The sequence below is a fragment of the Brassica napus genome, chromosome C4, assembly GCF_020379485.1.
Source record: "Brassica napus cultivar Da-Ae chromosome C4, Da-Ae, whole genome shotgun sequence".
Lineage (NCBI taxonomy): Eukaryota > Viridiplantae > Streptophyta > Magnoliopsida > Brassicales > Brassicaceae > Brassica > Brassica napus.
Genome location: NC_063447.1, coordinates 41239824 through 41267301, shown reverse-complemented (window position 1 = coordinate 41267301; position 27478 = coordinate 41239824). Strand labels below are relative to the sequence as shown.

Below are 27478 nucleotides of genomic sequence, written 5' to 3'. Positions count from 1 at the left end.
AAAAGGGTAAGTTTTATTCATATTTAACTTATTATAGGAAGTGGCTGGATTCCTAAAGCGTTTTTTTGGCGACTCCTTTGAATCGATAAAATCGTTAAAAAACACTTGTGTCACGTATGAAAAAAACCATGTTCTGGTACCACTTCTGTAACACCTCCGAATAATTCTAGGTATAAGTCAAATTACCGGCCAACAATCAAACAAGAACATAACCGAAGGACCGACCGTCTACCAAGGTTTGGAAGCATTACATGATGGGCTAAGGACGTTTTGGTCGAAGTCACAGAGCTTATCCGCAACAGAGACCAGTTCATCCACTACCACAGCCTAAGCTAATATCAGTAATAAAGACGGTCTTTAATAGCATTGACTTGTTCCAAGCTCAAGATGAAGATGAGCTTTTGTTATTGTTGGATCCATCGTCGTTTTCTTATTGGACATTTGGGATTTTGGGTTATTAGATTGAAGTTCTTGATTAGTGTGTACTGGAGAAACGGATAACTGCAAATTTAACATAGATTTCTCGTGAAATTTAATTAAATATTTGATATTGCCAATTAAATAAATATATTTGTTGGTCGTTTCAAACCCAACTCCTTGGGTTAAAGAAAAAAGTTTAACTAAATACAGTAAAAACTCTATAAATTAATAATGTTGGGGCTATGATATTTTATTAATTTGTGGAGTTATTAATTTATAAAAAAAATTATTTTTAGATTTTGTTTTTATTTATAAAATCCAAAAAAGTTGATTTTACTGTATATACATTAAATAAATTTTAGAAATTAGACTTTCATATTTTTTTACAATATTATTTGATGTATATTTTTATGTTTCATAGAATTCAAATGTGGTTTTCGATATAATTTTACTAACTATTATCAAAATATATTGAAATTTTAAGAAAAATAGAGATATTTTTATTGTGAATATAAACCAACTATATAATATTTATTTTTACTTATATAAATGTATATATAGATAGATTATTAATTTATGATTTAAATGAGACCATATATTTATATAGGATTTTTAAAAAAAATATTATTTAATTATTTTATCGATTTGTATCATATTTTGAACTGAGCTGACTCGGAATCGGAAAATTTTATTAATTTATAAAAATTATTAATTTATCAAATATTAATTTACAGAGTTTTTACGGTATGTTGGACGTAAACTCTGGTTTGATTGAGGTCGTTCGGGTTTGGTTTTTTTGACTCGGTTCGAATTGTTTTTTTTTTTTTTTCCACTTCTAGTTGTAGTGTAAATATTATCCAACTTACGTTGGGTTATTCCAGTTTGGTAATGTCGAAAATGGGCCCTTTGGGAATGGCATCACCTGGTAATAAAAACATAAAACGAAGGGCGTTTATAAGAGAGTAGCTACATCTATTCTATTCTATTAAAGAAAAGTCATCTCGCGAGAACCAGAACAACACGAAACTCAAATTCCTATAAAAAGAAAGAAAGAGAGCTTTTGAGAAAATTGATTCACTTCGACGATCGTCGTGATTAGCTAAAAATTTGGTCCATCCATCCATCCGTAGTTCGGTAAGCTCTCGTTTCCTTTGATTCTAATCCTCTCTTAAGCTCTTGATTTTACTCTTTAATTTAGGGCACCTAGTGATTTTTAATTAGGATCATATTTCGACAATAGCTTCTTGTTGCCCGAAGAATTGAATATTTGTTCTGATTTTGAAATCTCGTCAATTTATTTATTTATTTTGTTTTGTTTGAATTTAGACGAATCTTTTGTTAAACATAACACGCAATTGTTAGAACCGTAAGGGATCTGAGATCATTTCTTATTCTCTTTATTTATCTCTGTTGTGTGATGAAGGCTTGTTATTTACTGAAGAAATTACTTTTTAGAGAGTTGTGGAATCAGATTCAGACCCCTTTGCTTATATTCTTTGATTCTCTTTGGATTGGGAAGAATATATTGTTCCAACTTTTTATACATATCACGCAACTAATACAAGTCAACGATATTCTTGCCTAGGGATCCTGAGATAGTTTAATATAAGTTTTCCCTTTTTTTATAAATGTGTGTGTATCTTTGTTTTGTTAAACATTTGAATTTAAAGATACAGACACCATGCCGAAGAACAAGGGAAAAGGAGGAAAGAACAGGAAGAGAGGAAAGAATGAAGCTGATGACGAGAAGCGTGAGCTTATCTTCAAGGAAGATGGCCAAGAGTACGCTCAAGTCCTCCGCATGCTCGGCAATGGCCGATGCGAAGCCATGTGCATTGACGGCACCAAACGTCTCTGCCATATCCGTGGTAAGATGCACAAGAAGGTCTGGATCGCAGCCGGTGACATCGTCCTTGTTGGCCTGAGGGACTACCAAGATGACAAAGCTGACGTCATCCTCAAGTACATGTCTGACGAGGCCAGGCTTCTCAAGGCCTATGGTGAGCTTCCTGAGAATACCCGTCTTAACGAAGGCATTGTCGGTGATCTCGATGAAGATGACGATAATGCGGCTGATGATTACGTTGAGTTTGAGGACGAGGATATCGATAGGATCTAAGTTTGTTTTGCTTGGCCTTGTAATATCAAAGTTTGATGATGCACATCTTCTGAGAAACTGGAGAGAAACCATGAATGTTAAAATAAAGAATATTGTTATGTGTTTCGGTATCACTATTATCATTTGAATCCCCAAATAATTTACAGAACGTTCTTCATTTCCCCGTTTTGCAGCTTGTTGGTGCGGTCTTGGCTTTCTTTGTATGTTGTTGTTGTTGTTGTAGGTCTCTCTTTGTATTTACCCTACTATGCATTCTCTGGCTTTTGTAGCATGGATCAGACGTGCGGTTTGATGTACTAGCTTTAACACTGCTCTTTTCTCTTTGCATAGCTTATGTTTCTTCTTCTAGTGTCTCTGATATGCTTTCAAATTGGAGAGGTAGATCGTTGCTCTCCAACTCGCCAGCCATATTGAAAGACCTGTTCTTTCTTACCAATCTTTGGACATCTCATCTCCCTGAATGTTTTGTTTGAGGCTCAAGCAGAATGATGTCTGGTACACGAGTTGCCTTCCAGCGCTCTAGCCATCTCCAACCGATGTTGTATTCATCTTCACTGCTGCGATCTATTTGTTTCTTCTTTAAGCATATTTCCTTAGCTTTAACCAAATATTCTCAAAGTTAAGCACAAAAATGTTCTTTGATTCTTTTAGGATTCAATTAGAGATCAGATGCTTCAGGGTTTTCTTTTACCTGCTGTGAAATTGCATAAGCAAGTGCTTTCTCCCGTTTTATCAGGAGAGAAGAGAGGAATTGGCTTCAGGATTATTCATAAGTTTAATTTATCACTGTTGGCAAAACAGTCGCAGAGATTAGTACAATTTTCACATTTTCTTGTGGTCAGGGTTTTGCGTGGCAAATACTATAGACTTAATTTGCCGTATAGATACCCCTTCATACTTATAGACTAGCCTCTCTGCTACGAGGCCTCTGCTGTTATTAGGGATCCGACAGAAGATCTAATCGGGTTATGATGTAAAAGCATGGGGGATCCATGGATTCTGACTTTACATGCAAGGCCGGCTATGCCAAATGTCCTAGTAGTCCATCCCATAATGATAGTTAGTGATTTTATCATCGAAGATTCGAAGGAATGGGACATTGCAATGCTTGAGAACTTTGTAGCACAAGAACATATACCTTCGATTAGAAGCTTAGCCATTAGCTGATCTTTCCATTGTGACACATATTGTTGGATTTTTATCAAGAGTAGTTTGTATACTATTAAGTCAGGATACTGGGTGACCAGACCTATACTCAAGGCTGACGAAGATGTTTACACAGAACCAAATATCACGAAGCTCAAAGCCTTTCCTTGGAAGTTAAATGTTCCTTACAAAATTTTGTCACCTTGTATGGCAGTTAATCACAGACATCTAGCTGTCACAAGAAATTTGAATCGTCGCTATATGCGATGTGATAATATTTTTCCAAAATGTGGGGATCATGATGAGTCTATAATTCATGCTATCTTCGAATGTCCACCACCGCTTTGGGCATTAACAGCTACATTTTATCATCTGAATATATTCCCAACGCCCATCATATACACTAATATGGATTATTATTATTTTTGTAGGAAGAATAGTATTGTGGATCTGGAGATGGTCAGAGACCCTTATCCATGGATAATTTGGTATCTCTGAAAACCAAGTAATGATAAATTGTTCAGAGGGACTGATAGAAACCCACTTGAGCTGATCAAATATGCAGAACAAGAATGTGAGGCATGGTTCAAGACAAATGAACCAATTGCTGATTTAATCCAAACATCAGTAGCAACATCTCAAGTCTTACGCTTAGAGAATATATGATTGGTAGATGGTTTTTGAACCTCTACACCAATGTTTAATGGATGTGGATAAATGTGGAAAGATAGCAGTGGGAAAACTCTGCTTATGGGTTTAAGAAATCAAAGACGAAGAGAATCTGCATTACATTCGGAGGTGGAAGCGCTACGCTGGGTAATGGAAAGCATGTTGTATCATTCAACATGTCAGCATTTTGGGACAGACTGCAAAGACTTGATAGCGATGTTAGGGGAACCTTAAGCATTGCCGAATTTCTCGACATAGTTGAAGGAGATACAAAAACTAAAGAGAAGATTCCATGATTTCAAAATATGATATATTCCTCATCGACAAAATGGGACTACAGAATTCTTAGCTAGAACCGCTCGATCATTTCATATGACTCTTTGTTTTGTTGGTTAATCTATTCTGGTTACCCAGACTACCTTAAGCTTGAGTAATGTAATGGATTTTTGTTGTCCAAAATCCAATAAATAGATACGATTAGGAAAAACCCTATAATGAAGTATGAAGTTAAGAAAATACCTACAACAATATAAATTCAAGTTTTGCTGTAGTGTAAAGACAAACAAAATTACCTCTGAATTGCTATTAATGTTGGACATTTTTGCAATGTAAAACATTCAAAAAATTTAGCGAGATAAATAAGTTATTATATGGTGTTAAATATGTTAGCCGCTGACTATGAAAACCTAAATCAAAGATACATGTAAAAATGTGATTAAACTGTTATTATTAATGTTAGCATGCTAACAATGAATGTCACCAATTAATTCAAAGATACATTTAATTATATGAATAAATTGATATATCAAACAAGTAATAAAAAAGGAGGATATAAGCCTTAGATAGAGTGTCCACGTATGAGAAAATAATCGGCCAATGAGAAACTATATTTTTGCCACGTCACCTCCTCTATTTGTTTTTACAAAATGATCCTTTAACTTTTTACTTAAACAATTTTAACCGAAATTTTTTTTTAGTGAAATATATTATTTATATAAATATAATTATCTTTTTAAATTTACATAATAGTTTGTAAAGAAATATTTAGTGTAAATAATATCATAATTTTATAAAATACTAAAATAAATTGGGTTGGTTTTCAACTTTCACAAATAAAAAATATTATTGGTAAACTTAGAAAAGAATATATGATATCTTGCATATTTCTAATGTTTTATCCATTCACCCATGTGCATTTTGATCATATAGATTAGGATTTAGCCATGTTTAGGTTGCATTTTGCATACATGAGTCCTTATCAGGTATTGGAGTACCACATGGAGTTCTTGGAGACATTTGGGTGCAATTGGAGTCCAAAAAAAGTGTTTAAAGTGATCATTGGGCGAGCACCTTACCGGAGCGACCAGTCCGGAGCGACACCGTCAAGTCGCTCTCCCTATCAGAGCGACCTTACTAGAGCGACATGGAAGAGTCGCTCGCGTTTTGATCACCCGGAGATGCGAGAACGAGTCAGGAGCGACCTCTCGCAGCGACACAGCGAGGTCGCTCCCGAAGCATGGAGCGACTATTCGGAGCGACGAGCGGAGGTCGCTCGCGTTTTCATCACTCGGAAACGCGAGAACGAGTCCGGAGCGACCTCTCGCAGCGACACAGCGAGGTCGCTCCCGAAGCATGGAGCGACTACTCGGAGCGACGAGCGGAGGTCGCTCCGCGTCTTATTTCTGCTCGAACTTATGATTTCTCAAGGGCCTTTTGGTCATTTCATGATGCACGTTTTTATTTTCTAAACCTATGTTTTAATACTCTGTAAGCCACCAGGAGGCAGATCATCTTTGTTCTTAAGAAAAACCACCAAAAACCTTTGGAAAGTCATCTCTTGAATCAATTGATCAGTTTTGTTATTGAAATTCTGTGTTCTTATATCTATTTTTTTGTGTTTCTCTACATGATTAATCTGAAATCCAACATGGGTTTAAGAGGAATCATGGAGATTAGTGAGTAATCCCCCTTTGAATTCATGGGTTAGGGAGATTAAGGGTGATTAGGTTAGAGCTAGGATGTTTTAGTGTAGATCATTCATATTTCCTTGCTAGCAGAGTGAACCTAATGCATCTTCTGAGTTGGCCACTCAGTTGTTGATCTTAGGCATTTCTCACCCGAAAGGTGTTCGAGGAAATGCCCGAGACAACTCTTCCTAGCTTTTAGCATACTTTGCCAAAGACATTTGTTGTTAGAGGTGCTAAGATAGCCATTGGACTTGCTAGTTATGATTACTTTCATATTATTCAACCAAAGACATTTGATGCTTGGATTGTGTTAGTAAATGAACATTCATCTAGACATAGAGTTTGTTTAGGATTGTGTCTAAGCTTAAGGTTGATAGTTTGATTGATCGTTTGCCATCCTTAGTTCGAAACTTGATCACCCGAGGTCTAATCCCTATATCCATGAGTTCTCTTTTCCCATAGTTAAGAAAGTATCATTTAGTTATTCCTTTTAGTTAGTTATAGTTTAAAAACCCTTTTAAAAACCATTGGTTGCACTTAGATTAAGTGATTACTTGCATTCTCGGTGCTTTCATATCTCTCAGAACTGGTTCGACAATCATTTATACTACAACATTTGTCTTAGGAGCCTTGAAAACTCCTAACATCAAATTGGCGCCGTTGCCAAATTCTGAGTAGATTTAAACATTGAGATTTAGTCAATTGCTTGAGACTAAGTCATTTTTATTTTCTTTTGTTACTGACTCTTTTTCACCTCCTCTTATTCTACAGGTGTATGAACTTGCGGAGCAACGGTCCATCAAACCTAGTTCCACGAGCTGCAGACATCAGAGCTTTAGAGAGAGAGTGTGCTAGAAAGAAAAGAGAAGAAGAGCAACAGGCTCAACTGCAAAGACTGAACACTGATATGGGAGACGTTCATCAGCATGATGCAGGCGTCAATGGCGCTAATAACAATGCTCCAGCTAACCAACAGCGAGCAGCTCGACCCATTGGCACTTACGATCGCCCCAACATTCATGGTCATAGATTGGGAATCCGAGCACCCGCTGTGGCAGCCAACAACTTTGAGATCAAATCAGGACTCCTCAACGTGATCGAGAACAACAAGTATCATGGCTTGGCTCTAGAGGATCCATTTGATCACTTGGACAGGTTCGACAGCTACTGTGGGTTGTCAAAAACCAATGGTGTGTCCGAAGATGCCTTAAAGCTCAAGCTATTCCCTTTCTCTTTGGGGGATAAGGCACGTCAGTGGGAGAAGTCTCTACCCAGCGACTCTATCACCACTTGGGATGATTGCAAGAGAGCATTCTTGGAGAAGTTCTTCTCTACTTCAAGAACTGCTAAGCTGAGAAATGAGATTTCCAGCTTTCAACAGAAGGGCTTGGAAGGATTCAGTGAAGCCTGGGAGAGATTCAAGGGCTACCAAGCTCAATGCCCACACCATGGTTTCTCTAAGGAGAGTTTGCTGAGCACATTCTACCGTGGTGCTCTTCCTAAGTACAGGGCCAGACTGGATACAGCTAGCAATGGGTTCTTCTTGGGGAGAACTGAGGAGGATGCAGAGGAGCTGGTTGACAACATGGTTAAAAGTGATGCAGTCTACAGTGGAGACCACGACAGAGGTAGTAGAACAGATGATAAGCAGACGAGGAAGGAGTTGAAGGCTCTACAAGATAAGATAGACATCCTCATTGCTGACAAAGCTACCCAAGAGCAGCTGCACTTTGTTGGCAACCCAAGCCAAGAGACACCAGTTGTTGTCCATGAAGTTGAGGGTTTGGAAGGTCAGGAAGAGCTGTGTTTCATCAACAACAATGGTAGCTGGTACAAGAAAGAGCCCAACTTTCAGTACAACAACTACCAACAGAAATCCTATTCCAACAACCAACAGAGTGGTTATCAGCCTCGGAATAATCAGCAAGGCAGCTATCAACCTCAGCAAAACCCTCCTCCTGGTTTCAACAACAAGGGCAACCATTCTTCCCAACAGCAATCTAATCCCTCTACCTCAACTCCTCAGGTCAACACCACTGAAGCTCTACTGAAACAAATCCTGGAGTCTCAAACAAGAAGTGAGAAGCATGTTGGCTATGAGTTGAAGAACCTTCACTCAAAGATTGATGGGAGCTACAATGAGCTCAACAACAAGTTCAGAGCTTTGGAGAACCAGTTTGCTGCCATGAACACTCAACAAAATCGCCAACAAGGTTCTCTACCTGGAAAATCTGAGCAAAACCCAAAGGAAACCATGAAAGCTATCACTCTCAGGAGTGGTAAGGAGTTACCTCAGAGAACTCTCACCAAGGATGCTGAGAAACAAAGTGAGGGGGTTGCCATCAACATAGATGATGAAGTGGTGATTGTTGATGAGAAGATCAATGACGAGATCTTAGAGAAGATAGTGGAAGCCAAAGGAAAAGGAAAGGTTGGAGAAGAGAAGAAAACAGTTAAGGATGGTGAAGTTGTCACTCCTGCCAGTGAAAGTTCTTTTGTTCCTCCTGCCTATGAGCCCAAGCTCCCATTCCCAGGTCGATTCAAGAGGCAGCTGCTAGAGAAGTACCAAGCTCTATTTGAAAAGCAAATGAGTGAAGTCCAGATCACAATGCCCATTATTGATGCTTTCATGCTGATTCCTCAATACAGCAAGTTCCTGAAAGATGCTGTAGCTGCAAAGAAGAAAGAGATGGAGGGCATGGTGATTCTCACTCATGAGTGCAGTGCTATCATTCAGAGGCTTGTCATTCCAAAGAAGCTAGAAGATCCAGGATGCTTCACATTACCTTGTGCTCTTGGACCTATGGTATTTGATAGATGTCTCTGCGATTTGGGAGCTAGTGTCAGCTTGATGCCCCTATCTGTTGCTAAGAAGCTCGGCTTCACTCAGTACAAGAAGTGTAGACTTTCTCTGGTATTGGCTGATCGTTCAGTGAAGTACCCTGTGGGTATCTTAGAGGACCTCCCAGTGATGGTTGGAAATTATGAGATCCCTACAGACTTTGTGGTGCTTGAAATGGGTGAAGAAGCTCAAGACCCTTTAATCCTTGGAAGGCCTTTCTTAGCAACAGCAGGAGCTATTGTTAATGTGAAAGAAGGCAAGATTGATCTCCATCTGGGTAAAGGGCACATTCTCCATTTTGACATCAAAGAGGTAATGAGGAGGCCAACAGTTCAAGGGCAAGTGTTCTACATTGAAGAGATGGACGCCCTTGCTGATGAACTCCTTGAAGAGTTGTCACTAGAGGACCCTCTACAGCATGCTTTGACTGTAGAGAGAGAGGCTGTGGTGATTGAGAACCTGGAGAGTACTGCCTACGGGATGATGCTGGATTCACACCAGGGGTTTGTCAGTAAGGATCAGTACGAGGAGTTTCCACAGATGGTTCACCAAGAAGTCTCAGCCACTCAGCAAGATGACACCCAGCAGAATGACTGGAGTGAGCTTAAGGCACCTAAAGTGGAGCTTAAACCTCTACCCCATGGTGTAAGGTATGCATTCCTTGGTCCTAATGAAACTTATCCTGTCATTGTGAGTAGTGAACTTACTGAAACTGAGCTATCTGAACTTTTGAAAACGCTTAAAAGATTTAGAAAGGCAATAGGTTACTCACTGGATGACATCAAGGGAATATCACCCTCTTTGTGCATGCATAGGATACATCTTGAGGATGAATCAATGACTTCTATCGAGCATCAAAGAAGGTTAAACCCTAACCTGAAGGATGTTGTAAAGAAAGAGATTCTTAAACTCTTAGATGCTGGTGTTATTTACCCTATCTCAGATTCTAAATGGGTATCACCTGTGCATGTTGTACCAAAGAAAGGTGGTATCACTGTGATTAAAAATGACAAGGATGAATTGATACCAACAAGAACCATCACAGGTCATAGAATGTGCATTGATTACCGAAAACTAAACTCCGCATCTAGAAAGGATCATTTCCCATTACCATTTATTGATCAGATGCTTGAGAGACTTGCAAATCACCCATTCTACTGCTTTCTTGATGGGTACTCAGGATTTTTCCAAATCCCCATACACCCCAATGATCAAGAGAAAACGACATTCACATGTCCCTATGGTACCTTTGCATATCGAAGGATGCCATTTGGTCTATGTAATGCTCCAGCCACCTTTCAAAGGTGTATGATGTCAATTTTCTCTGATCTGATTGAGGATGTTGTGGAGGTATTTATGGATGATTTCTCTGTCTACGGATCTTCGTTTTCTGCTTGTTTGTCAAACTTGTGCAGGGTCCTACAGAGATGTGAAGACACCAACCTTGTGCTGAATTGGGAGAAGTGTCACTTCATGGTCAAGGAAGGGATTGTGCTGGGACACAAGATTTCAGAGAAGGGGATTGAAGTGGATAAAGCCAAGATCGATGTTATGGTTGGTTTGCCCCCACCAAAGACAGTGAAAGACATCCGGAGTTTTCTTGGTCATGCTGGGTTCTACAGGAGGTTCATCAAGGACTTCTCCATGATCACTAGACCTTTGACCAGGCTGCTGTGCAAGGAAGCCACCTTCAGTTTTGATGTGGAATGTCTACAAGCTTTCAAGAAGCTGAAAGGTGAACTCATTAGTGCTCCAATTGTCCAGCCACCTGATTGGGATCTCCCTTTTGAGATCATGTGTGACGCTAGTGACTATGCTGTGGGAGCTGTTTTGGGGCAGAAGAAAGATGGCAAAACCCATGTGATCTACTATGCCAGCCAAACCCTCAATGATGCTCAGATACGGTATGCCACAACAGAGAAGGAGATGCTGGCAATTGTTTTTGCCTTTGAGAAGTTCAGGAGCTACTTGGTTGGGTCTAAAGTCATTGTCTACACAGATCATGCTGCCTTGAGACACCTTTTGGCCAAGAAGGATGCAAAACCCAGGCTTTTGAGGTGGATCCTTTTGCTTCAAGAGTTTGATATGGAGATTAAAGACAAGCCCGGAGTTGAGAATGGTGTAGCTGATCATTTGTCCAGGTTGAGGGTAGAGTCTGGTATTCCTATTGACGAAGGACTTCCTGAGGAGCAGATCATGGCTATTGAAGCAGTGATAGCAGTTTGTGAGACTGGTAGGAAGCTGGAAGAAGTCAAGGCAACAGAAGAGAAGGAACCTTGGTATGCTGATTTGGTGAACTACCTAGCCACAGGAAGAGAACCTTTGAATCTTGTGGGCTATGCCAAGAAGAAGTTCTACAAGGATGTGAAGAGATACTACTGGGATGAACCCTATCTCTACATTCTCTGCAAGGATCAGCTTTATAGAAGAGTGGTTGCAAATGAGGAGATTGATGGGATCCTTACACAGTGTCATGGATCATCTTATGGAGGCCACTTTGCCACCTTCAAGACAGTTGCGAAAGTATTACAAGCTGGATTCTGGTGGCCACATATGTTCAAGGATACACAAGACTTTGTCTCAAAGTGTGATTCTTGCCAAAGAAGAGGAAACATCACAAAGAGGAATGAGATGCCTCAGAATCCAATCCTTGAAGTTGAAGTGTTTGATGTGTGGGGTATTGACTTCATGGGACCATTTCCATCATCTTTTGGAAACAAATACATCCTTGTGGCTGTCGATTATGTCTCCAAATGGGTGGAAGCTATTGCAAGCCCCACCAATGATGCTAGAGTTGTAACCAAGATGTTCAAGAGCAACATCTTTCCAAGGTTTGGAGTCCCAAGAGTTGTGATCAGTGACGGAGGTTCCCACTTCATTAACAAACTGCTTGAGGGACTTCTCAAGAAGAATGGTGTGAAGCACAAGGTGGCAACCCCTTATCACCCCCAAACAAGTGGCCAAGTTGAGATTTCTAACAGGGAGATCAAGTCTATCTTGGAGAAGATTGTGGGGATCACAAGGAAGGATTGGTCCAATAAGCTCGATGATGCACTTTGGGCTTATAGGACAGCGTACAAGACACCACTGGGCACCACACCTTTCAACCTAGTGTATGGGAAAGCTTGCCATCTGCCAGTGGAGCTTGAGTACAAGGCACTATGGGCAATAAAGTTGCTGAACTTTGACATCAAGAGTGCCAAGGAGAAAAGGATTTTTCAGCTACATGAGCTTGATGAGATAAGAATGGATGCTTTTGAGAACTCAAGGATCTACAAGGAGAAGACTAAAGCTTTCCATGACAAGAATATCCTGAAGAGAGAGTTTAAAGAAGGAGATCAAGTTCTTCTCTACAACTCTAGGCTGAAGCTATTTCCAGGAAAGCTTAAGTCAAGGTGGTCAGGTCCTTTCAAAGTCAAAGAGGTTAGGCCATATGGAGCAATAGTTTTGTGGAGTACTGATGGAAGAGACTTCACAGTCAATGGGCAAAGGGTTAAGCTCTACATGGCTACTGCACCAGAGGAAGATGGGGTTTCAACTCCACTGTCTGACCCTACCCCGGCCTAATCCAAAAAGAGGCAAAGTCAAGCTAGAGACTTAAAACAAGCTCACTTGGGAGGAAGTCCCATGCGTATCCTTGTATATATTGCATTGGTATTTTCATTTTCACCTTATTGAAAAAAAAAAAAAAAAAAAAGAGAGAGAGAAGTCGTGTGCAGGTGCTTGATCGATGCAGGTTCGAGCAAAAATTGTGCGTGGGAGCGACCTCTCACAGCGACACTTCGAAGTCGCTCCAGCTGGGAGCGACGTTACGGGAGCGACACCTCGAAGTCGCTCGGCTTAAAGACGTTTTGTGCTCCAAAAACGCTCTCGGAGCGACCTCTCAGAGCGAGCACATGAAGTCGCTCCAACTGGGAGCGACGTTACGGGAGCGACACCTCGAAGTCGCTCGCGTTTTCGTCGTCACGGAGCCCAAAAACTGGCTCGGAGCGACGTCCTAGAGCGACACCTCGAAGTCGCTCCAGCTCCAGAGCGAGGTTTCGAGAGCGACACTCCAGAGTCGCTCGCGTTTTCGTCGAATCACGACGCGAGAGAAGGACTCGGGAGCGACCTCTCGCAGCGACACCCTCACGTCGCTCCCGAACCGGTCCAGGTAAGTTTTCTGACTCTAAACCCCGGTTTACTTCAAGTAAACCGACCCTAACCACCCTAAACCTACCCCAGCCCCCGCGAATCCGTCTCTATCACTCTCCCCTCCTCTCACAAACTCTCAAACTCTCTCAAACTCACCCACACCAAAAATCCCAAAACTTTCTCAATTCTCACTCAAATCGACTAGTTCTTCTTTCTAAATCCAAGCTTTCGCCCCTGTAGCCTATTCCTCACCACCCATTCATCATTTCTTTTCATCCAAAGCAAGGTATTGAGTTTTAAAATTCAAATTCGTAGGTCCATGAACCCTAGGATTTAAAAATCGAAATTTGGTCATTTTCTTGCTAGATTGTGGTGAAATAGACTAGGGAAAGCTTATCTATCAAGTTGGGTTGTCGAATAAACGGTGAAATTGAGTTTAATTTGCACTTTGGCAAAGTTAGGGTTCATGGATTTGGGGGTTTTCGAATTTGACCTTACTTGGGTGTGTCTGTGAGTGAACTAGATGCGTTAAGGTGTTACAAGAGTGAAAATCGTTGCATTGTGTTGAACTTGAGTTTAAATTGATAATTCATTTGTTAAGTTCACTTTTGCAAATTTTCACTTGCAAAGTCTTGCCCCTCTTTACTTCCATCTACTTATCCCTTTTCAAGTTTTTAATTTTTCAGGTGAAAATGGTTAAGAAGACAAAGGGAAAGTTGGAAGCTGAGAGGCAAGAAGCTGAAAGACAAGAGTTTGCACTAAGAGGAAAAGCTTTGCCCTGCGAGCCAACTGGCTCAGGGACGCAGAAGACTGTTCGACAGCAGACTTTGGCTGCAAGGAAATCGAAAGAACAGGAGAAGAGGGCAGGGAAAAGTGTAGCAGTTCCCATCCATGAGGAAAGTGAAACTGAGAGTGCTGATGAGCAGGCACCTACGAAGAAAGCCAAGATGTCCAAAGGCAAAGGGGTTGCGGTTGATCGAGATAGGGCGAAAACTCCATCTGTGGAGGAGCTGTATGATCACTTGAAGAATGAGGTCACTTGGACTCCAACCAGGTTCGCCGACCTTGATCTGCTGAAGGAGTTGGGTCTTGAATCTGACATTGAAGAGATGCTAGGACATTTGAAGATGCCAAAACTCCTCACCATGGCATATCCTTTCTACAAGGATGTCACTTGTCAGTTCTTATCTTCTCTTGCGGTCACTTACCACGACACCGCGCATGTGAGGCAAGGATGGGGCAAAATCAGTTTCAAGGTCAATGGACGAGAATACAACATGAACTTCAAGGACATTGGGAGAGTCATGGGGTTCCAAGACCTAGAAGACCACTCCCTACCCAAGTGTGAGAACCTTCCCACGGAGCTTTGGAAGTTGATCACTGGAAACAAACACACTACCGGGGCTGACAAGAATTCACACATCCGACACCCGTCCGTACGTTACCTCCACAGGATGCTAGTCCATGCATTCTACCCACGGAAGCAAGCTGGTACGGTTACTGAGGAAGACATGCGACTGCTCTGTCCGGCTATCCGTCCCTACGCCCAACCTGGAGTTTTACCCCTTCCCAGCACCGACATCTATGCTACCTTCGGGATGGTCAGTTTCTTTGTGGGTCGTCTCCAGCACTACAGAGACTGGGCGTGGTACACCACTGATTCGCGCCCAAAGATGGGGATAGGTGGAATGATCACACCACTGCTCCAATTTCTGAATGTTCCCTTGGGAAAGGACGCAGTGGGACCGAAGTTCATTGATGGCACCTACTTGAGGATTGCTACCTATTTTAGTGGGATGTATGGGAAGGACTACGTCTACCACTACTATTTGCAGGGCAAGCCAGTCGAAGTGGTTCTTCCAAACCGGAACCTGACGAGTTTAGAGATACCTGGAGCTATTAGCTTCAACATACCCCAGGAGTACTTTCTTGGAGAACACGGGCCTCTCGATCCAGTTAATGCTGCTCCATCAAGGAGAAGAAGTGTTCCTACGCGACATGACTCGCCTGTTGCAGACCCTTCTGAGCATATCTATGGACCTCCGCGCTACTACTTCAAGCCACATGACGGAGTTCTTCCCCCTGGAGCTCTTCGTGATGCTCATGACCACATTAGTCGCCTTCAGAGGTGGAACAAGGCTCAGGACAGAACGATAGAAAAGCTGAAGGATAAGTGCAAGGCGCTAAGCAAGACAGTAAAGAAGCAGGCAAAGACCTCAGCCAAATTCATGAAGAAAGTAGCTGATGTCTTAACCAGGGGAGGAATTGCGGATGTAGCTCAGCAGACTTCGCTTTCGCGAACACCTCAAACCCCCAGCCTCCACCTCCGCCTGATGCTCTTGGCTTCCCCCTCACTGCTGCGCAGCTTCAGCGTAAGAGGAGGAACCCACCCACTCAACCTTCCACTTCCGGTAACAAGTCCCCCTCCCTCGCTTCTTCTGATAGTGAGGTCGAGATTGACGAGGTTGAGAGCCAACCATGGTATGGAGGCTCCGGTTCAGCATCCGGTGGTTACTACACCTCCTTCCCACCTGACGACGACGATGCTGGGGCATCAGCCCCCACCTACTATCCATAGGAGGTACTTCTTTCTCTCCCTTGTATATACCATTCCCTTTTTGCATATTAGTTTTCATTTCGGTATCTCTCTCTTTACTTGACAACACAGAGACTGTGTAACTCAAGTTTGGGGGAGGTACCAAGCATTTGATCATGTTTGCTTTGATGTTGTTTCATGAGTCATGCATTGCATACCTATTTGCATATAAAAAAAAAAACAAATTCATTTAGTTTGCATCATTTTGCATTTCTAGGAGAGTCTAGGGCATATAGGTTGCATTCACTTGCACTGGGAGCAATGATTTTAAATGCCTTATAAAGAACACTACGTTTCACCTGAAAAGCTATGCACCTCTCGAAAAGACTTGTATGTTTCGTGCCTTGAAAACTCTTCTTGAAACTTGTTGATTGCTGAAACCTACTCTTTGAAGCCAACTACAACCCTATTTGAACTAAACGAACTTAATGCTTCTTGCTTAGGGTCCCTTGTGTACTGAGTCATGGCTATACACACTTGAGTTGTCACATCTTTTATGCCAATTTTTTTGACAAACTCTAGTGGTAGACCACTCCCAAAAACCTTTCCCTCCTTTTAAGCTTTCATTGTTTGATGAGTGAGGCCTTCTTAGGAAAGTCTTACATGTGCATAATGTTGAGAGTATCGGGAACGACAATGCTTGATCTTCATTCTTGCTAGATTAGGCACATCATTGTCTAGCCATAGATGGGGGTGAGTGTTGTAAAGTTTGATTTGGGAGTTTGAGAAAATGGAAGGAAAAGAGTGAACTCTTGTGCTTAATTGGCTAGTCTTTATGGGATAAGTAGAGAAACTTCTAGCTCAGTTTATGAAAAGTCTTGGCCCCCGAAAAAAAAAAAAAAAAAAAAAAAAATAAAATAAAATAAAAAAAGGAAAGAAAGGGGGCTAGCAAAACTGTTTAGAGCTAAGTTTTGTTTTGAAGTTGAGAAAAATCCTTATGAGATTTCAAAGAAAAGAGTTTTGTCGTGCAAGGTGTTCTTGAGATCTTTTGGTGAGAGATGTGAGTTGGGCTTGACATTTGGGAAAAATTGTGTAATTGTATGTTTGGGAAAAGGGTAGAACAATGGAGATTGAGCATTGTATGCATGAGTTGGTCCCTTTCTTAGATATATTATGTGCAATGTCAAGGCTACTTGTTTCGAGAGTAAACCACCGTAAAGATTTTATGTTTCGAACCTTTTGAATCACTTGAATAAAAGCCTTCCCTTACCCAAATGACTTGGACCGACTGACCATTTGCAAGAATTCACTAGATGTTTTGTGCTTAATGAATGTGAGAGTTGGTTGATTTGAATGTGTGGATGCTTGATGACGAGTGTAGGGACAAAAGGAGTTGAGATAGGCCTAGAGAAGCTAGAGTGTAATAAGAGAGTGTGCTAATCGTGTTTGCTAGTTGTGTTTCTTTTGGCTATGAGCTCCCACCTTCAAACCTCTCTCCCTATGAGTTCTAGAAAGTTCACTTGTGGACAAGTAAAGAACAAGTTTGGGGGAGTTGATATCTTGCATATTTCTAATGTTTTATCCATTCACCCATGTGCATTTTGATCATATAGATTAGGATTTAGCCATGTTTAGGTTGCATTTTGCATACATGAGTCCTTATCAGGTATTGGAGTACCACATGGAGTTCTTGGAGACATTTGGGTGCAATTGGAGTCCAAAAGAAGTGTTTAAAGTGATCATTGGGCGAGCACCTTACCGGAGCGACCAGTCCGGAGCGACACCGTCAAGTCGCTCTGATCTCCCTATCAGAGCGACCTTACCAGAGCGACAGGGAAGAGTCGCTCGCGTTTTGATCACCCGGAGATGCGAGAACGAGTCCGGAGCGACCTCTCGCAGCGACACAGCGAGGTCGCTCCCGAAGCATGGAGCGACTACTCGGAGCGACGAGCGGAGGTCGCTCGCGTTTTCATGTCCGGAGCGACCTCTCGCAGCGACACAGCGAGGTCGCTCCCGAAGCATGGAGCGACTATTCGGAGCGACGAGCGGAGGTCGCTCGCGTTTTCATCACTCGGAAACGCGAGAACGAGTTCGGAGCGACCTCTCGCAGCGACACAGCGAGGTCGCTCCCGAAGCATGGAGCGACTACTCGGAGCGACGAGCGGAGGTCGCTCCGCGTCTTATTTCTGCTGGAACTTATGATTTCTCAAGGGCCTTTTGGTCATTTCATGATGCACGTTTTTATTTTCTAAACCTATGTTTTAATACTCTGTAAGCCACCAGGAGGCAGATCATCTTTTGTTCTTAAGAAAAACCACAAAAAACCTTTGGAAAGTCATCTCTTGAATCAATTGATCAGTTTGTTATTGAAATTCTGTGTTCTTATATCTATTTTTTTTGTGTTTCTCTACATGATTAATCTGAAATCCAACATGGGTTTAAGAGGAATTATGGAGATTAGTGAGTAATCCCCCTTTGAATTCATGGGTTAGGGGGATTAAGAGTGATTAGGTTAGAGCTAGGATGTTTTAGTGTAGATCATTCATAATTCCTTGCTAGCAGAGTGAACCTAATGCATCTTCTGAGTTGGCCACTCAGTTATTGATTTTTAGGCATTTCTCACCCGAAAGGTGTTCGAGGAAATGCCCGTGACAACTCTTCCTAGCTTTTAGCATACTTTGCCAAATACATTTGTTGTTAAAGGTGCTAAGATAGCCATTGGACTTGCTAGTTATGATTACTTTCATATTATTCAACCAAAGACATTTGATGCTTGGATTGTGTTAGTAAATGAACATTCATCTAGACATAGAGTTTGTTTAGGATTGCGTCTAAGCTTAAGGTTGATAGTTTGATTGATCGTTTGCCATCCTTAGTTCGAAACTTGATCACCCGAGGTCTAATCCCTATATCCAAGAGTTCTCTTTTCCCATAGTTAAGAAAGTATCTTTTAGTTATTCCTTTTAGTTAGTTATAGTTTAAAAACCCTTTTAAAAACCATTGGTTGCACTTAGATTAAGTGATTACTTGCATTCTCGGTGCTTTCATATCTCTCAGAACTGGTTCGACAATCATTTATACTACAACATTTGTCTTATGAGCCTTGAAAACTCCTAACATCAATATATCAAGAATATTCTTTTCAGGAGAAAAAATAGAAAAATACATCGGAGACAAATCCATCTCTATTATGAAATTCCTCTATTTTAGAGAAAACAATAGAGGAATACATTGGAGATGGTCTAAGGCATGACCAACGTAAATGATCGACGTTGAGATTTCAGCTTTTCTGATTCTTACTATATTATAATGTTTCAATATAATTTGAATATTCAATTTGCTTTATAATATAATGGTTTAAAAGTATTTTTTGTTTCACTATATAAATTGTTTTTAAATTTCAATGTAACTTTATACTTATTGGATATTGTGTGGCCAATTAAATTATGTAAATTACTGTGTAATTGATTAAATTTATATATTAAATGACAGTTTTCTAAAGTAATAATTTTTAAATATTACAGATTTTAATTAAAGCTGGAGGATATAAGCCTTAGATAGAGTGTCCACGTAGGCGAAAATAATCGGCCAATGAGAAACTATATTTTTGCCATGTCACCTCTTCTATTTGTTTTTACAAAATGATCCTTTAACTTTTTACTTAAACAATTATAGCCGAAAATATTTTTTTACTGAAATATATTATTTATATAAATATAATTATATTTTTTTATTTACATAATAGTTTGTAAAGAAATATTTAGTGTAAATAATATCATAATTTTATAAAATACTAAAATAAATTGGGCTGGTTTTCAACTTTCAAAAATAAAAAATATTATTTGTAAACTTAGAAAAGAATATATCAAAAATATTCTTTTTTTAGGAGAGAAAATAGAAAAATACATCGGAGACAAATTCATCTCTATTATGAAATTCCTCTACTTTAGAGAAAAAAATAGAGGAATACATTGAAGATGGTCTAAGGCATGACCGACGTAAATGATCGACGTTGAGATTTCAGCTTTTCTGATTCTTACAATTCTAATGTTTCAATATAATTTGAATATTCCCTTTGCTTTATAATATAATGGTTTAAAAGTATTTTTTGTTTCACTATATAAATTATTTTTATATTTCAATGTAACTTTATATTTATTGGATATTGTGTGGCCAATTAAATTATGTAAATTACTGTGTAATTGATTAAATTTATATATTAAATGACAGTTTTCTAAAGTAATAACTTTTAAATATTATAGATTTTAATTAAAACTGATTACATTTTGAAACAAATAGAGTAATATATAAACTAACTCTATATAAATATGAGGACAAAATTGTAAAGTGGTTTCATCTTGAATTTCTCTCATTTTGTGCATTCTTAATTGTAAGGAGATAATCAACATCTAATATTATGTTACTCTCAGTATATTAGAAATTATAGAACCGTAAACCAATTAAGGATGATGTAAGGAAGACATAAAAATGTATTTCCAGTTATCACAAATATAGAATCAATTGACAACAACTTAATTATGTCCAGCGTAGGACAACAGAGAAGAGTTTCCACACCTTCTAATATTATAATATTTCATTATATTAGTGGCTAAATCAGTTTTCTTTAGCACAAATACTCACTCTATTCTTGGAGTTTCAGTTTTTCTATCTAATGATATTAGTAGTTTGATCCCAAAAAAAAGAAATAGTCGAACTTTACATTGTAATTGGAGAAAGAAAACAAACAAAAATCAACCGAAGACTTTTAAGGTATATGAAACAAAAATTGGAAATAACAATTATCTGCAATTAAAGAATAAGGCAATAAAATTGTAAAAATACAAAATAAAACAAAAAATATACACAGAAAGAAAGATTTAGTAAAATAAAATCATAATATAATTTCCATAATTGATAGTGCTCAATTACACTAAAAAGCCTAAATATACAACATACACAGTTTTATTTACATCTTTAAACCTATTATCTAATTAAAATGATTCTAAAAAAAGTGCCAGCATGAAGAGTTAGAAAATATACGATAAAATATAATACATAACGTTAAAAATACATTATCACTGATCACTAAAAAATCATGTTAGTAGTAATAAAAATGAAATGACAACACATTTATTAAAACCATATAACAACACGCAACAAAGTGTTATTAAATATGCTCAACGCAAACACACATAAAAATGAGACATCATATTTGGATATATTTAAATAAATAATTTTAAATATATTATATTTTTGATAATTTTAAAATTACTTAAAAAGAAACTAAATTATTAAAAAATTAATATACAAATAAAACTAAAGCAATATTTTGTAACGTCAAATAATAAATGAATAAAAAATATATTATGTTAATAAAATAGATTTTAGATTTTAAAGCCTTCTAATTCATGTAATATTACAAAATTCAAAATTTGTTTATTACAATTAATATTTTACCATTAGATATATTAAAATAATTTTCTAGATTGATATTCAATTGTCAGTTTTCAACTATTACACGTAAAAAAATATTATTAAGTACGTTTTTTTTTGAAAAATGGGGTTTTATATTTTAATTATGTTATTGGAGTACTTTTTCTTTTCGTGAATTTATTCGAGATGAAATTCCGATCTTTTAAACTAAGATAATTTATGTTTTATACATAATTTTTATTTTTTTTACATAACTCTAAAATCTCGGATTTGATTCTTCGTATTTTATTAGTTAATTATGTTACATATAATAGAAATACTTACTTCAAACTAAAAATATATAAAAAAAGTCAAATTTAAAAATTAGTTATATATAATTTAATATACAAAAATTCACATACAAATAAAAATGATAAATGCCTTGTCCAAAACGAGCACACCACATTACTTTCCCCCGTTGCTATACACACACACCACCAGCAGTTTCCTGAGAGTCCTTTAATCCCAAGAAACACCGACCAGAACACAACATTTTGCCTAACCAGATAACAGACTACACTCCAGTATACTGCCAAAAAAGATAGTCCCTGAGAAGGCTCAATCAAATGCAAATCTAAACAAAACACACAATCATAAGACCTCTCCACCAATGATAAAAACTCAAATTTATTATTTCAACACCCTGAAATCATCAGAGGAAACTCACCACAAAGAAAGAAAGCAGAATCAAAGCGAAATTCAAAGGGATTACTAGATCTTTCCCAACACTTATTCATTAAATTTTTAAAAGACTTATTTTAATTTTTAATCCTGATCAGGATCTGGCTTAACCGAAGCCTTCCTTGGGGGTAATATGCCCTTCTCCCCCATCTTGCTCCCCTGTTTAGCCGTATGTTTCTTCCTTGGGGAGACAACACTCTGCACGAGCCGCTACTTAAGAGTACCCCCCATCGCAGCACCACTGGCTTTCCCTAGCTTCTTCTTAATAGCATGTCGTTCCTTGCCTTCAGTAACATTTGCAACCTCCTGAATTTCAGTCTCCATCAGTTGATCATCCTCCTCCACATCAAAACCTGCTTCCTCAAGGATCACGTCTCCCAATTGATTAGCACCATCCTGCTCTGCTGCCTCAGTAAAGACCGCATCCTCAGGTAGCTCCAGCTCCGTTCCTTCAGGCATGTCCTCGACTTCCCCTATCTTCTCCCCCTCTCTCTTCTCCTGATTGAGAAGTGCAATGATCACTTGTAATCTTTAGGTTTTCTAATGTTTTGAAAATCAACCAATGAATTTGACCCAAAAAAAATCAACCAATGAATTAAACAGATGTTGTTAGGTGATTAACCAATGAATTAAAATTAACCCATTAATTAGGAAAAAAATCTGTAAAAATAAGCAAGTGGGCCCAATTTTAATTAAGTGATTGATAACAATATATTAGTTTACCATTAATGGATGAGTGGCATTAGGTTGTAATTATCAAAGAACATCAACGGCAAATCTTTTTTTAATGCTGATTTATTATGATATTAGAGTTATAAGAAATATTACATAGACATTTAGACAACCGACAAGACTACCTGCCATATGAAGATCTATGACTAACTGCATCACCTGAGACGTTCTATGAAGATCCACGCTTGACCAGATTTATTTGCACCATATTGAAAATCCCTTGTAAGCTTTTCTTCGGTAGTCTGCATAATTGTTTGATAAATCTCTTTCTCCGGGAATTGAAACATAGACCTCTTATAATATGCAATCTGCAAAAAATCGCATAGTCTGAGATTCGAACCCAGACTTGGGTGTAAAAGCTTTTTAAACCTTAACCACTAGGTTCTGGTGCTTCCACAACAAAATCTTATTTGTAATTCAGTTTTAATATACAAACTTTATGAAATAGTTCGATCTTTTGTACTCAACATTGTAAACGAATTATGATTGGTTTGATTTTTTTTTTCTATAAGGTATGTAGGTAGAGTTTCATAAGGTTTGAGTCTTACCTAAAACATTACGTACACAAATTCGATTGTGCTAGTTTGGGACCCATATATCTCTTATCATTGTTCCCCCGTCTTTCAGCTAGCATTGCATTTAGATCAAAATCAGATGTAGATTCTTCCTCAAACGTCAAACCAGAACAATTTGGGAGGATCTTGACCATACACCATTTTAAATGTTGTTGTATGCAGAGACAAACAAAACAAGGTATACCAGAATTCAACCCAACGACAAAATACTTAAATCAAGCCTTCAAATAAGCAGAAGCAAAGCATTTTTAATAGGTCTCTAAGCATCTATTGAAAACTTTTATTTGACCATTACTTTGTGGATGATAAGGTGCTAAACATCAAGACAGTACCTGCCTTACGAAAATTTCCATGCTTAAAAGTTCAATCGTGGTCCAGAAAAAATCGAAACTGTCTAAGCCTCATAAAATGAGTATAGTTTCTCAGATGATCAATGACCACAAGTATCACATTTGCCTCTTCAGATTTTGGAAGGCCTTTAATGAAACCCATGGACGCTTCTGACCATATTTGTGATGGAAGTGAGATTGGGTGAAGTAACCCAGCTGGTTTATTCGAAGCCATATATAAAATCACATTAGCCATGATAACACTAGGACAAGATCTTACAGTAAGACCATAAACAACCAATAGAAAAGGATGAACATTGTCCATGAAATTCTGGGTTTTTTCAACAATGCAAATGAAAAAAAAAAAAAGGAGACAAGAATGCCGTAATCCGAACCGGTGTGCTAAACAACATTTATGATCCCGGGAAGACCACATAAAAAGACATGTGTGTTCAGGAATAAATTAAACTTTCAAAGAAAGCTTCTGAGCAGCAAGTGCTTCAGCCTCAAGGGTTGGCTCCCAGAGAAGTGTGGTCTCTGCCAACAGTGAAGTCACAATGTATGGGTCCATGTTAGACGCTGGACGCCGATCTTCCAAGTAACCTATACTCCAATTTCACAATGATATATATAATATGTTAGCAAATGTATAGATAGCATAAGAATAAAAAAACAATCCAGAATAAGTACCTTTTCCTTTCTTCTCGGTATCACGTCCCACACGAATGGAGCATCCACGGTTAGCCACTCCCTGCCAAGTCCAAGTTTAATGCAAATGAGCATATGAAACGTGAAGATATCTTGTAGACTCTTATTGCATATACATACCCATGAGAATTGGTCGATACTGGCTGTCTCGTGCTTTCCGGTCAACCTTCTCTCATTGCCTTCACCGTAGGCACTGATGTGCTCCATGTGACGAAGCGAGAGGTTCAAGATTGCCTTTTTAATCACCTCAAATCCTCCGTCCTCTCTCATGCTCTTTGTGCTGTAATTGGTATGGCAACCAGCACCGTTCCAGTCACCCTCAATCGGTTTGGGATCAAGTGTTAGGACAACACCAGCTTGTTCTGTGATTCTCTGCAAAAACAAACGTAATCAACAGTTAGTTGTAATAGCTTAACTCTTACTCACTCAGTTTCTCTACAAATGAGACTTTTAATTACCTCAAGAAGGTATCTAGCACACCAAACGTGATCACCTGCTTCGATTCCTACGCTCGGTCCAACTTGGAATTCCCACTGAACAAATATTTGTTGGCAACATTGTAAAAAAAAAAAAATATTATCGTAGAATTTATTATCATTCTATTATGGAATTTATTATTAGAAAAAAAAATTTATTAACAGAAGCTTCATTGAGGAAAAAAAGAGACCTGTCCTGGCATAACTTCACCATTAGTACCACTGATGTTAATTCCAGCATATAAACAAGCTTTGTAATGAGCATCTGAAATGTCACGTCCCCAAGACTTTTCAGCTCCAACTCCACAGTAGTAAGGACCCTGACACCATCCAGAAAATATTGGTTACTTTTTTTATTTTATTTTTTAATTTTGAAAACCAAACATAAGTTTTAGCTTGACTCGGTTATCACCTGGGGACCAGGATACGCTCCAACGGGCCAACCCAAAGGCCAGTTCACGTTTGGCTGAAGTAAAGTGTACTCTTGTTCAATGCCAAACCTGAAATCATGATAAAGAGTATTCATCAGACTTAAATGGAATTGGAGGCAAACATAAAATAAATGAGATTTTTTCGTGTAATGACAAACCATGGAATCTCTTCATTGACCTTCTTGTTGCTGAAAATCTCAGCAGCTCTTGCACGTTTGTTTGTTGGAATTGGCTCACCAGCTGGTGTGTAAGTATCACAGATAACCTTCACGTAAATAAAAGCTCCATAATTAGAGAGTGACTACAAAAAACTGTTGCAAAAAACTATACAAAGTCAAATGACACACATACCAATATGTTATTGCCTCCACGGAAAGGATCTCTGAAGATAGCTTGCGGACTGAATAATAACAGCATCAGTACACGAATATGAGTTAATGAAACAAAATATCAAACGAGAGAAATGTTAACATTGCCTTGAGAAAAGACTTACTAGAGAATAACTTCACTATCTTCACCAGGTGCTTGTCCGGTACTCGAACCATCATAGTTCCACTTGGGAAGTTCGGAAGGATCTTCCACGGGCTTTTCAAGCGTCTGAAATTTTCAAGAAACCATTCATTTATCCATTACAATCATAGACTCTAGTATAAATTTTACTACAAAGTCTATTACAGTATCATACCCTTGACTTGCTCCTAAGGTCAATTCCAGATCCGCCAATCCTATTCAAACAAAAGGACAAGAATCTTATATTAGAAATGAGATGAGAAACATACGCCATCCACTCACTGACAAATCAGGTTTATGAAAAATTTGCGGGTTAATAATACCATACCAGATGTACTCAGCGATGATCCGGTCAGTGAAAGGTTTGGTGTCTAGATTGAGAAGACTCTCAACTCTGTTGATTGTGCTGTTATCAGATTGGAGAGCCATCACTTTGAAGCTTCTGACTTTGCTGCTGCTGCTCTGTTTCTTCTGTTTCAACACAACCGAGTTCCATAACTTTGACGATGCAATGGAGCTGGGTTTAGTCAATCTCATTTGACATGTTGGAGAAGCTGCCAAGATCTGCGCCATTTTGATCCCTGTTCAAAATCAAAAAGTATTATCCAAACCCAAATCAAGATTCCATAACTTTATCCAATAAGACTAAAATGGGATCAAGATTCTTGACCAATACTGATTAAACTCACTAAAAGGTGATTAGAAAGTAACCAAAATGCATTAAGTCAAAGAGAAAAGACAAAGAGATTCAATTAAAATACCAAAAAGTGTGATGATCCTTTTTGATATTAACTCAAAAAGAAGAGAATTATAGATTAATAAGTACGTGGTGGACCCGAGATCTACTGTAATCCACCTTTTTAGAAGCCAAATTAGCAAAGAAAGACAGAGTTCAACTTTTTATTACATTACTTGTTTAAAAGATTCTCTGACCAGAAACAGATGGGTTTCTAAATCCAGTAACAAGATCGGATCAAATGCAGGAAAGATGTAATCAGAACAGAGGAAGTACCTGGAACTTGAAGAAGACTCTAACTCTGATTTCAGGAGACTTGAGTGTTTGCAACAAATGGCAAAGGAAGAGTTGACAAATATGAAAGAGAAGCCTTAGAATTATAATAGAAATAAATAAATTTAAAAAGAATATATATTTTTTTAAAGAAGGGATATAGTGAAATGGCTTTTGCAAAAGAGATAGGGGTGTGCTCTACGAGTGGTGCAAATTTGAGTTTCAGTTTTGTTTTTGTTTTTTGGTAAATGCTCTGCAGATAAGGGCGTCCTTCGGCCTCTCAAGTTCAATACTACAATGTATCAAATCCTGTATGTACACACGTGTTGATACATACATAATACTTGTAAACATATACATAGAAGAATATGTAAACTCTTGTCCATGTTCTGATAGTTGATGAGAATCAGATGATTTTGTTCTGTTTTATAATAGATATTATAACTAATAATGATAACCCAGAGAATCTTAAAACTGTTCCATGATTTTGCCAGATCTTTTACCAAAATTACCGGATATTTAATTAGACAAAAATCGAATTCCAAAAGTCATAACTGCCATTTCTCCCTAGAAGAAAAGAAAATGTCCAAAAAGATTCAACGATGAATCAAAGTCGGACTACATGCACCAGTGAAATTTCCCTACTATTTTTGTTCTCTGCTCTGGTGTTCTATTTTATGCTTTCTTCTTGCTTTGTAAAATAAGTTGTTTGCAACGGTGTA

At 38.5% G+C, this 27478-nt stretch overlaps 2 protein-coding genes and 1 non-coding gene across 4 annotated transcripts; 1 reads left to right on the top strand and 2 right to left on the bottom strand.

Moving 5' to 3' along the window:
- Positions 1-1374: 1374 nt before the first annotated feature.
- On the top strand, positions 1375-2696 carry LOC106390792 (eukaryotic translation initiation factor 1A). Of its 2 annotated transcripts, none has more exons than XM_013831328.3 (2): positions 1375-1554; positions 2097-2696. In XM_013831328.3, exon 2 carries the CDS (start codon positions 2102-2104, stop codon positions 2537-2539), a length of 438 nt encoding a protein of 145 aa, XP_013686782.1. In that variant the 5' UTR covers positions 1375-1554; positions 2097-2101; the 3' UTR covers positions 2540-2696. The 2 variants fall into 2 exon arrangements, with proteins under 2 accessions (XP_013686782.1, XP_013686783.1); XM_013831329.3 differs by having other exon boundaries at positions 1390-1554; positions 2091-2696.
- Positions 2697-7669: 4973 nt separating this feature from the next.
- On the bottom strand, positions 7670-7776 carry LOC125586625. Its single transcript, XR_007323162.1, has one exon. It is a non-coding gene; the product is annotated as a small nucleolar RNA R71 (small nucleolar RNA).
- Positions 7777-23842: 16066 nt separating this feature from the next.
- Positions 23843-27015, bottom strand: LOC106390791 (glutamine synthetase, chloroplastic-like). The gene is made up of 12 exons (XM_013831327.3): positions 26760-27015; positions 26076-26328; positions 25923-25962; positions 25731-25834; positions 25589-25637; positions 25396-25502; positions 25219-25306; positions 24998-25126; positions 24789-24863; positions 24451-24702; positions 24313-24373; positions 23843-24225 (listed from the first exon to the last, which is right to left on the bottom strand). Exons 2-12 carry the CDS (start codon positions 26318-26320, stop codon positions 24086-24088), a joined length of 1290 nt encoding a protein of 429 aa, XP_013686781.1. The 5' UTR covers positions 26321-26328; positions 26760-27015; the 3' UTR covers positions 23843-24085.
- Positions 27016-27478: the final 463 nt, after the last annotated feature.